At 47.8% G+C, this 12,662-nt stretch overlaps 1 protein-coding gene across 1 annotated transcript in view; it reads right to left on the bottom strand.

Annotated features, from left to right (window-relative positions):
• LOC106810804 (sodium- and chloride-dependent creatine transporter 1-like) overlaps positions 1 to 12,662 on the bottom strand; it is a 34,990-nt gene that overhangs the window by 21,909 nt on the left and 419 nt on the right. The window contains 3 exon segments of the mRNA XM_014814258.1: positions 248 to 371; positions 1,160 to 1,288; positions 5,846 to 6,108. Of these exon segments, the coding sequence (XP_014669744.1) occupies positions 248 to 371; positions 1,160 to 1,288; positions 5,846 to 6,108 (516 nt within the window).

Raw genomic sequence — 12,662 nt, 5'->3', positions numbered from 1 at the left:
GATTGGCGGAATAGCTAGCAAAGACACGTTACGCGTTTATGATCTTACGTCCAATAACTCTGTGACCGGTGCGACTAGATGACGTGCTATTAGCTGCTGCGGGCCCGCCATGGACGGATTCAGGAGCGAAGTAGGCTTCAGATAACATGCTGTCAATTGCACGAAGAGTGGTGGCCATTAACCTGGTTGCTCATCGTCGAACGAGACGAACAACTGGGCGGCGTGTTCCATTCGTTGCCGCACTTACGCCCCACGGCAGTTCCGTGAAGGAGCGCGAACGTGTAGCGAAGCGAGCACGTCAAGGTATGCATGTTTGTATAATAACAGTTCAGGTAAAATACAATCACTGTCGTTGCGGGCAAAACCGATGCCTGCAAGCAAGTAAGACGGCAACCGATCTATCACTGACAATCACACACCGGTATATTACATACATATATATATATATAGTATATTATAGAGAGAGAGAGAAGAGAGAGAGAGAGAGAGAGAGAATTAGAGAGAGAGAGAGAGAGAGAGAGCGAGTAGAGCTGAGAGAGCGAGAGAGAGTAGAGAGAGAGAGAAGAGAGAGGAGAGAGAGAGAGCGAGAGCGAAGGCGAGAAAGCGAAGAGAGAGAGAGAGGAGAGAGAGAGAGAGGAGAGAGAGAGAGAGAGAGAGAGAGAGAGGAGAGGAGAGAGAGAGAGAGAGAAGCGAAGTAAAGATACATATATATATATAGTAAGGTCGCAGTCATCTAAAGGAATATCAGCAAAATTCGGCGTTCATTAATTGCATTAAAGGGTTCGTACACTTTCTACTAAATGAATCGGAATTATTGACATAAATAAATAATAACTAGATAAATAAATAAATAAATAAATATATATATATAGAGAGAAGAGAGAGAGAGAGAGAGAGAGAGAGAGAGAAGAGAGAAAAGAAGAAATAAACGACGGTCAGATAAAGCAGACAGACAGAGCAGAGGATAGGGACGGACGGACGGACGGACGGGACGGTACGGAACGGGACAGGCAGAGCAGAACAGAGCGGCCAGATAGATAGATAAAGTAGTATAGATAGGTAGATAATAGTATAGGATAGATAGATAGATAGATAGATGCACGCACGCCCATGTACACACAGCTCCTTATGCTATTCAAGTGTGAGACTACCAACTTACCTCTAAACAAAGGACATATATTCCAAGCTTTTATTCCACCCTCCGACATGAACTGCCCCAGTGCCACCTCCATGTAAAACATGGGAATGCCACCAATGGCAACGAAAAGGAAATATGGGATCAGGAACGCTCCTGTAAAAGAATAAATACATTAGTATCGGTCAATAATGGTGTGAAGAGAGAATGGATCTCTCTTGGGTATGGATCGAAGGAAAAAAAACCTAATGGTCATACCTTTACGGTTATTTTTGGGATGTGTACGGCATTGATCTTAGCTGCTATATAGGCTTGAATGCCGATGATGTAAATTCAAGAGAAATTAAATGATTACCCTAACCCTATCTCTCTCTCTCTCTGCTCTCTGCTCTTCTCTCTCTCTCTCTGCTCTCGTCTCTCTCTCTCTCTCATCTGCTCCTCTCTCTCTCTGCTCTCTCTGCTCTCTATACGTCCCTCTCTCTGCTATAGCTCCATCATCTCTCTTCTCTCTCTATGCTCCCATATGCTCTCCTTCTCTTCACGCACGGTAGCGCGCGCCGCTCTCTCCCCCTCCCGAGAACCCTCATATCCCTCCATCACTCATCTCCTTCTGAAATCTGGCCGGCCCTACATCCGTAGCACGTGGCTCGCCTCTTACAAGATAGGATATAATATATAGGTCTCGGCATGTAAACTCAAGCACATTAATTGCTATGCCGAACAAAGGAAGGCAGCCTTGTCTACAAAGCTCGCGGGGGCTTTTGTTTGCTTTGTTGTATTTTTTTTAATTTTTGTTATTTTTTATGTGTTTTTGTCTCATAATATCGATCCAGACAGCAGCGGTACGGAAGCCACCGCCGGACTCTCGTCTCATCCACGACAGACAGTTTAGCCTAGCGCAGCTCAGTCTAGAGCAGTCTTGCGACTTTTTCATGCATCTCGGCTGCGATTCTAGAATCGCAGTCGAAATTGCTGTGAAATCGGCTAGCGTCGGCGAAAGCGTTGCTAAGAACGTGCAACTGCAACTCGTAGCGATTCTGGTCGCTTGCAACGAGTTGCAAGAAATCAAACCGATTTGATTTTCAGCAACTCGTCGCTCGCAATCGCTTCGAAATAGCATGTGTGCGGGATGGAAAGACAATGGAAAGACAAAAAGACAATGAAAAGAAGCGACAGCAGTCGCTTGCATGCGCACACACGGCGAAGCGCGCGGCCGATCGCATGCGGTTAATTGCAGGTTGCAGCGACGACCCGACGAGCAACCAAAAGTCGCAAGTCTGCGCTAGGCTTGACGCACATCGGAGTGTTAACCATCCTTGTCATCCTCGCCGGAGCCGTAATCGTGGTTCCAAAATAGAGCGCCGACATCACCCAAGCGGATATCTGACCGACATCATACATCCACGGCTATCAGACGATCGACGATTGCGTCATATGACACGGGAGAGGGGCTATCAAGAAGCTCTAGGATAAAAATCTACTTGCCATCACCGGGGGAAAAACCCCTGTTTTTTTTTTTAACTAGCGGCTTGATTTATACGAAGCCACGGTTCCTTACGAAATTCTATCTGCATCGATTTTCGAGCTAGAATTTAGAGATAACATGCTGTGACGCACGCAGTAATAGGGAGGCGATCGCAGAGTAGCTGTAGCTGCTGCAGACCGCAGCCGCCGAGAGAATCCAATGAAGTTATACGCTATATATTCACTGAAAATTCCGTTGCCATGGCGACCGCCTGCCGTCACCGGCCCCTTTCGCGAGTGATCAAAAGAATAGCGCATGATTCATAACCGTCGTGCGTCACCGTTTCTGGCGCTGACGTAGGCTTTCTCGATACACGCGCGCGCGGGAGGGAGGGAGGGAGGGTGTACGATTACGTGGGCATAGTCTGCCTGCATGCATGTACTATACCCACACAAAAGTCATAGCGAGATTGGAACGCCGTTATCAACGACAGCAGAATATTATCGCCGTCCGCGTGCGCCGACCGCGACTACAATGCGCGCTCAGAATTCCTAATCTGATTTTTATTGAAACAGGAAATCCATCCTTCTCGGCTGGCTGGCTGGCTGGCTGTGCCTGCATGCATGCACGTCGGCCACATCGACCCGCTGCTCGGCGGCCATCTTGGGAACCGTCGGCGTTATGTATGCGTGCGTCGGCGTCGCTGCGGGGGACAACTAGCCACGCAGCGACAGCGCGGGAGAGCTGTGTCAGACTATGGGTAGCGGCCCCCTGTTACTGGGAAATGCTATCCCCCGGGCGTGGAGGGACAGTACCGCAATATGTGGCAGCACTAGTGTTAGGATTAGGGTTAGGGTTACGGTTAGGGTTAGGGTTAGGGTTAGGATTAGGGTTAGGGTTAGGGATATAAGGCCATGTCTAGTACGGAGGTATGACTGTGGAATCTTTCTGTGGAAGATTTGGACTTTGAAGTATACGTCGACAGTATCACGTGACTGTCCCTCCACGCCCGGGGGATAGCAACACCCCCTGTTACTTGGCAGGGCCGTAGGCTGAGCAAATTCCTAGGGGGCAGTGGCGGATCCAGGATTTCAAGGAGGGGGTGAGGAACCGGTGGGCGGTCTGTGGGTCCTCCCACAGAAAATTTTGCAAAATGTAGCTCGCAGGAGATGGGTAATTCTGAGGCACTTATGTACACCCTTCATTCTTATACGGACAATTCTGACTTTAGTCAACAATTTTATGTTTTATTTATATTAAAAATCGAGGGGGGCAGCTGTACCCTTGTCCCACCCACCGCGTGATACGGACACCCCTGCTTGGGACACAATAGTGACTACGGCAGGACGTAACGCGTCGTACCCATTTAACTGTTGTTGAAAAAATTACACACAGATTTTGGGCACCTCACGAACGCGGAACCAACGACGGACGCAAGCCATAACAACGCCGCGGCGACATACGATTACGCACGCACACACACACGCGACGTACTCACAACACAGCACGCAACTACGCACGCACAGCGAACACGCACGCGCACGCACACACGGCGCACCCCACCACACAACCTCGCAGTGAAAAACACTAACCAAACCTCCTAATCGAGACCGCGATTCAACACGCAGCAACGGCACAGCACGCACACGCACGGCACCGCACCCACACGCCGACCACGCAGTAACACATAAAACACTATAACGCACCTCACTACCAGACCGCTACGCATGCAAGCCACATAAACATCGCAGCGACGTACCTGTACACGAAGCAGCATCCAGCCCTCTTTCCCTTCCGCAGCCTATTCGGTCCGCCGTTACGCCGACAGACGCACCGCGTCCGTTAGCGTGCAATTAGCAGCGTGTGCCTTGAAGTGACGCGCCGACCCCGAGATTTATGATAGAGCTCAAATCGCGCTATTTCCCACTTTCCTGCTCCCGTTCTGCTGTCTCTGAACGCTGTAATCGCTACCGAAAAATATCACCGTGATCCGTTCCGGGTACACAAAAAACAACAACAACAGACAGGACACCTGCTAAACATCTGGACGATTGCCGCCAGCCTTGCGGACTTAACGGGCTGGTATGAAAACCAGGCACCTGGGGCAGAGTCATAATAACAAACTAAAAATCCGAATAATATGCAAAGCGGCACATTTCACAAGCAACTAATCCCGTTTATTACAGACTTCCACTACGTTTGTGTGAACGTAATATCGTGGACTTTCTTTCACAAAAAACTGACTGTAGGGAGCCTAGCCGGCCTCCCCAGCCAGCTGGCACCGGGGGGCGTTGCGGGGATGTGGCCGAGTCTCGTATATATATATCTCTTTTGCAAATGCAAGTCAATATACAGTGACAAAATTCCTAAGTGGAATGCAAAGAAAACGGGTATTTTTTTGTGAAACTGTGCGCGTTCGATAAAATAATTTCAGTATTTTAAGAACATCTGTGCCACAGTGCCCTGGTAGGTATATGAACCAACTGGGGGACGTCATACATTGCCGACCATACATAGGTTAGCGATGGCGTTCAACCGCGCGTAGCTCGGAAATATATATACGTTCTAGTTTTTCGGAAGCACAACACTGCGCGCGTTTTTACGCACGCGCAGTACGCGGAGGTTTTACACTCATTCTTGCCAGAAGCCAAGTAACAGGATCTCACTAACGACCCCTCCACCCACTGTCCACGACCTATCTAAGCGAACAACCCATCTCCCTCCACCCACCCACGACCCGGTATCTAACGAACCCTCCCACCCACACCGACGATCTCTCTTAAGCGAACACCTCCCACCCACAACCATCGACCTATCTAAGCGCACCCTGGCCCACCCCACCACACCTACTCTAAGCGGAAACCGCTTTCACCCCACCACAGCCTCTCTAAGCGAACGCCTCCACACCCACGGTCGTCCCGGGCCCTCCCCACCACCAAGCGGACCGTATCTAAGCGAACCCTCTCACAGCCCACCCCCACGCCTATCTAAGCGAGAACCTCCACAGCCCACCACGACCTCTTCTAAGCGACCTCTCCACCGAGCACCACAACGACCTATCTAAGCGAACGCCTCCCCACCCGCCATCAAACGCCTTCTAAGCCCGACCCTGCCCACCCACCCACGAACCTATCTAAGCGAAACAGCCTGCCACCGCACGGGCTCACTTGCCGCCCACGACCTAATCTAAGCGAAAAACCCCCCACCCACCCACGACCGCTCTCTATAGAGGCGCCGACCCACACTCCCCCACCCCCATGCGAGGATCTTAACCGACACTCGCCTCCTCCGGTTCTTGTAGCAGAGGTAGGGGAACCTCCACACGTTTCCGAGTCCGACGGAGAAGCCGATGCAGGCGAGGAGGAAGTCGATCTTGTTGCCCCACGTCTCCCTCTCCGGCTCAGTGACCTTCTCCGGCACCGCCTCGTCGGCAGTGTGGAACGCGATCGTGCTGTCCTGCGACTTGAGGCCCTTGGTGCCCTCCATAGGTGGCACTGTTGTCGGGATCCTGAAAGCCGAGAGAGAAAATGATGAAGCCCGAGAGAGAAAATGCATAAGTGGCGAAGAGAGAGGGTTTAGATTGAAAGGCGAGAGCGAGAGGGGGAGGAGAGAGAGGAGAGGAGAGAAAGAGATGTGAGAGGCGGAGAGAGAGAAAAGCGGACGGGAGAGGAGCAGGAGAGAGAGAGGGAGAGGGAGAGGGAGAGGGAGAGGGAGAGAGAGAGGGAGAGGGAGAGCGAGAGCGAGAGCGAGAGCGAGAGCGAGAGCGAGAGCGAGAGCGAGAGGGATAGGAGGGACCGAGAGAGGGAGAGAGGGAGAGAGGGAGATGAACCGGAGGGACCGAGAGATAAGAAGAGAGAGAAAGGGAGGGATAGGGAGGGACCGAGAGAGGGAGAGAGAGAAGGGAGTAGATGGATAGGGAGAGGGATCGGAGGGACCGAGAGAGAGGAAGAGAGAGAGGGAGAAAGAGAGCGCGCATGACAGAAACAAGGACAAAGGAGAGACAGAGGAGAGCACGAGCAATAGAACGTGGGGATGAAATAAAAACGGGGCAGAAATGAGGGGAGATGCTGATAAAGATGCTGATAGAGAAGAGACAGTGGGGCAGGTACATATCACATTACAGACAGCATATCGGCATGCCAGTTAGATAGTATGATGCCATAAGTAGATTAAGAGATATAGATATAAGATATAGATATAAGATATAGATATAAGATATATAGATATAGATATATAAATATATAGATATAAGATATAAGTAGAGATAGATGACATAAGTAGCAGATTTAGAGGGTGAAGGGTCCTGCATTCCACATTGTTGGCTTAGTAGTCATGTTTTTCATAACCAGCGAAACCCGCTCGTCGCACCCAAAAATGGCATCACGTGATGCTAGGATACGCTATCGGGCTACTAGCTGTAAACCCCAACAGGAAAATTCCACTTAGTCCATCACAAAACAAACGCAACATATACAGCCCGCGAGTAGGTCCCGTGATACAGCCGGGCTGTTGAACAAACAAGCATCACATGCACGCACGCACGCACGCGCACGCACGCATGCATGCGAACGTACGCACGTGAGCACAGAATCATGACAGGACCATTTTCGCTTGTTCTGATTTTAAGCAAAATTAACGCATTTTAGAAATTCGATAAGTTATAATGACGATGATGAACAAGTTAACGAATTATATATATATATATTATTATAATATATATATATATAGGCCTATATATATATATATATCAAGAGTGCATAATAGATATGCACTCTATTATTAGCTCTTGATATATATATATATATATATATATATATATTTAACATGCATCATCGTTCTAAAATGAAACTAAAAATACTAAGTTGTTCTGATTTTCGTGGCCACTCTTTATCATATTAAGGAAGTGTTCTCTTCAAAAATAGAATACTCATTAACTAAAATTATTAACGCTGTAAATGTACGCATATATGTACCTCAAATTCGACCTCAGGCAATTTACACTTTTGAGGTTTACAGGGAATGGACCGGCACCCCCCCCCCCACCCCACCCTCCCCATCCAAGTTTGCTGCAGCCACCCGCTATCAAAATGCTAGATCCGGCAATAGCTTGTGAGGCATGTTGACTGACTCATCAAGAACAGCAGTGTAGCTCTGCGTTCACACGAGGAGAAAGTTGCGTTCACACGCTAAAATATACGCGGCTTGCTTAGCCACGGCTTGCTTAACCGCAAATGCTCCGGCTTGCTTAGCGCGGAATCATATTCCGCGTCAACTAAGCCGCGTATATTCGGCACCACGCTGGCCGCGTATTGATTGTCGTGTGAACCTAGACTGCTACCTGTTCGCTGCACGACGTTAGCGTAGCGTGTGGAACTGTCGACCCGGTACCAGTCTATATTATACCGCGCTAGCTAAGCCTCGAATCTCGTGTATCTCGTGTGAACGCATTTTAACCGGACTTAGCACCAACTAAGTACGGTACCAGCTAAGCCGTGTATACGTGTGAACGCAGCTAATATATAACCAGGATGCGCTCGCTGCCAAAATAAACAAACAAAGGCCGAAAACACGCAAAGCAAAATCCACCCTGAGCAAATACTACATGGGTGCCTAAATTGTTATGCTCTAAAATACTACGGCCCAATGATCGAGAGAGCTGCAGCTAAAAATGAAATAAAAAATAAAACATGTGCCCTTGACACGGTTATCAACCGTATACCATACTCACTCCTTCACACACATACACGCATGAGCGCACACGCACATCAACCGAGTTCATTCCCCCACAGCTAGGTCATCCGCCTATCGTCCTAGATCTACAATATTAAGTTATCCTTCTGGCTCTTCATAGACCGCATATAGGACCTCAGATTGTACTGCTTTCCACAACAAGGTTCTACATCAAGGAAAGGTTGATGACCTTGCTTCAGCTCTTGACCTCTTCAGTTACGCATATATACAAGGCTATCCAAAGAGCCCTCACTTTCTAATCGCAGTCAATGGAGCGCGGACTATTGCCGTACAAAAAACCGCGCGCGTGTAATATAGCGACGGAAGCCCTAACACGTTATGATGCCAACAAAACTTTAACGCGTTCGTACAATCACACGCGTACACGCACGCTGTGTGCGCAGCTCCGCGGATATCGATTGAACTATTTCTACAGCGCTATATAATACACCCCTTGTTTCGCGCCACCCGATTGCGGCAGACATCCTAAACGTGTTAATTGCTCAGCATAAAATACAGTTTATGAAGCGCAGAATTTACAGACTCCGGGTTATTTCGTTGCGGTGTTCACGGGGGGTATATATGAAGTTATAGGGAGTGTACGTGTGTGAGTATACACCAACTCGTATGCGTTGATAGGCTGGATATATATCCGGTGACTGTATACGCGAACCTTGCAAGTGATACGGCGTGCATACGTCACGCTGCCTTGCAGTTGTTTTTGCACTGGCTCGCGTTACAAGAGAGACAGCGAGTGAGATGAGCCGGGTAGCTGATGCTGCTGACGCATCAGATCTCCCGCACATGTTTTAGCGCTGGTGGCGGAGGAGCGAGATTCATTGATGCGACGATGACTGAGCCTACACATCGCGTACGCACGCACGCACGCACGCGCACGCACGCACGCACGCACGCACGCGCACGCACAGACGCACACACACGCGCGCACGCACACACACACGCACGCGCACGCGCACGCACACAAACACGCGCACACACGCGCACGCACGCACGCACACACACACGCACGCGCGCACACACACACACACGCGCACACACGCGCACGCACACAAACACACACGCGCGCGCACGCACACACACAGACGCACACACACACGCACGCACACGCGCTCGAGCACGCGCGCACATTTATTCGAACGGCCATCTTAGATTGCAGTCATGATGAATCATAAAGCTTGGAAACGCGTCATTAAAAAACAAAACGAAAGTTAAAACCTCGTTGTAAAAGCTGAAGGCATACAACCGCCAGTAGCACCTCCGAACAACGCAATAGTAGAGCGCCCCCCCCCCAAATGCAATAGTTTACAATCCTCACCGGGATTATGAAAAAGAACCAATATTCATTCAAACAACTTTTTTATAGGAACAATTAATCCCAGCGCGCGCGTAACTACACGGCTCCGAGTCATTAATTCACTAATTAATTCATTCACTGCCTACAAACGTATCTACAAAACATCCATCTGTTCTGAAATTATTTCACACCGACGATACGAGAGTTCGTAGGTAGCGGCTAATCGTGCGATTAAATTTTTAATGCAATTCGCTCGGAAACACGCGTCGTGCAATATATACTGCAAATTCCTTTTTTTCGTGGGGTACCAATTTTCGTGGATTTCGTTGGTACATCAATCCACGAACTTACGTTCCCAACGATATATGATGTAGTACATCATATATCGTTGGGAACGTAAGTCACTTATTTTGGTGGATCCCAATTTTCGTGGTTTCGATAAAACACACATGTTCGTAGATTTTTAAATTCGTGGATTGAAATCGTAGAACCGGCACTTGACATCTGTACATCTGATGTACAGATGTCAAAAAATAAAATGGGGTCTGATTGAGGGTGGGTGAGCCGTGAGAAAAAATAACCAGCGTGACAAATCGCAACAGGGAGAGAACACTCGCGTGTTCGTACGCAATACGTACGTCCGGCGGAGCGGCCATCCCGCGCTTAGCGCCGCGCGTATGTCACCTCGCGGCATCGTATGCACGCTTCATAGTTTACGGACAAATCTAATGCAGTTAGGAAGCCAATCACGTCATCGTATCAGCTGCGAACAGCATCATACGCGGATTCACACTAGTACATTAGAAGCTTCGCATTATATCACTTCAATTATACTAGTATTTTACTGATTTATCACCGATCGCTCTCGCCGTATTACGCTCTAATCATGTTATTATCATTACCGATATATTTGTGGTATTTGCTCCATTCCGCACTGCTAGCATCAACCTGCGCGCTCCTACCACGAATCTGTTTACGAAAACCTTATATCTTTGCTTGGATCATTAGAATTGCTTTTCGCCGGCAACCTCCTTGCGTTATTAATAGTTATGCGTAGTTTAATCAGTGTCCATCGGTAAAGGCCTACGAAAGCCCGATCGTAGCGCACGGTTATTTTAAAACGGATTGTTTAATTTCTTAATTTAAAGTTTCCTTTTCAGTTTTTAATAGTCAAGCATGAGTTGAGAATCCGCAGATACAACAAAAGTAAGTTGATGGCGTCATATATCGGCGGCAAGCCCGGACAAAAACAATACATAAAAAACTCTAAACGTCAAGCGTGATTTTTATTGGACCACGCATTACTGCTATTATTACGTTTGTCCTGTAAGCAAGTGCAAGAGTTAAGAAACAAACACGCGAGTTCTTAATTAACAGCCAAGTTTGATTCGTTGCCAACTCGTTCACCAGCGATCGACTCGATCCTCGCGTATAATGCTGACAAAAAATATACAAAAAAAAAAAAAAATAAAATATTGGGTAAAAAGCGCAACATCTTGTTAGCCAGGAAACTCGCCAAACGCGAAATTGTTTCTGGCCTGCGCACCTCGTTACACACATAGGCTACATTGTTCTGCAAGTGACATGTGCATACTGCAACGCAACAGTCCTTGCTGCCTGTAACACGTCCCCAGAAATAAAAACTGCGATCTGATAACAGAAGTGCGCGGCTCATTATCTTCGTCACACGTTCGAAGCTCAAACTAAAAACAATTTCCAAGCTCGCTTCTCGCCGAGTGATAGTTAATTAACTCGCTGGAACAACGCGCCACAACGTCCGCGGCGTCTGCGAGAGACCTATAATGAGATAAAACAACATGGCTGCCGATAAATCAGTACATCTCAACTTATAATCCCCTATTTTTTTTGGAAGGGTGGGGTAAACATTCGCACTTATTTAAACTAGGAGCTCTTAGTCTATCACACAATACCCTTCTCGTTCAATCTACGTGTATTCCGTTTCTGTTTTCGGGTGAACCACGAATTACGATCACAGGGCACTTGCAGTCGTTATAAAATAAAATATAATGTAAATAAATATCGAAATGTTTATTTACTATACAAAGTCTTAATGTTTTTCTATAAATACTCATCTTCACCTATTATTGCCCCAGACATTTCGCTGGCAAATGCCGTCAAATCGCTCATGTGGCAACAAAACGATCGGCTGCCGCCATGAGCTGCCGAGGACAGCCACTGTCAACATAAATATATAGTTATGTTTTATATAATTATATAAATATATAATTATATTTAATATATTTAATATATATTTAACATTCGTATTTATTTAGCATTATATTTTATTCAAACGCTCCAAGTGCCTGTGGATACGATGAAGTTATCTAGGATCTACGAAGTGTGATCCTTGCAGATTCGACTACAGTCGGTGCGTGCGAGTGATGCAATTGCAGGGCGGCATGCACAAATATCTAGTTAGTAGTGATCTTCCACCCATCGTTAAAACACACTCACCTGCCGCTCACGTTATGTTAACCACGCGATACACCAGAACAACAACAACAACAACAGATGGCAATAGCAGCCACACAAGCAGGGCACAGCCACCACCTGCCTGCCTGCTCGTGCCCCATCGTTACGTCACACCTTTAGCAACTACGCCTTACCCCCCTGCGCGCCCACCCGCACACAACTATAACACCTCACTCACACTCCTCCCCACAACAAACGACCTCGCAACCTCCCGCCCACGGCCCTGACGCTGCGGCAACGTTTAAAATCTGACTACTACACTGTCACGGACGAGGTGTGACAAACAGCATGCAAATGAGTCCACTAACTCTCGCTAGCTAGCGCAGAGCACGAGGTCTTGTTCGCCTATAGCGCCACACCACTACAAGACGTCACACTTCTGGCTAAACATTGAGTATCTACATATATTATATATAATCTATCTATATATTATACGTCCTAATATAAATTATACGCATCATAATAGTAACAATATAAGAGCTCGCAAAGTATATGCTGCGAACTAAGGACACATATTGTAAGTG

Source organism: Priapulus caudatus, unplaced genomic scaffold (assembly GCF_000485595.1).
Source record: "Priapulus caudatus unplaced genomic scaffold, Priapulus_caudatus-5.0.1 Scaffold475, whole genome shotgun sequence".
In the NCBI taxonomy this organism is placed as follows: domain Eukaryota; kingdom Metazoa; phylum Priapulida; class Priapulimorpha; order Priapulimorphida; family Priapulidae; genus Priapulus; species Priapulus caudatus.
This window is presented reverse-complemented; position numbering and strand designations above follow the sequence as displayed.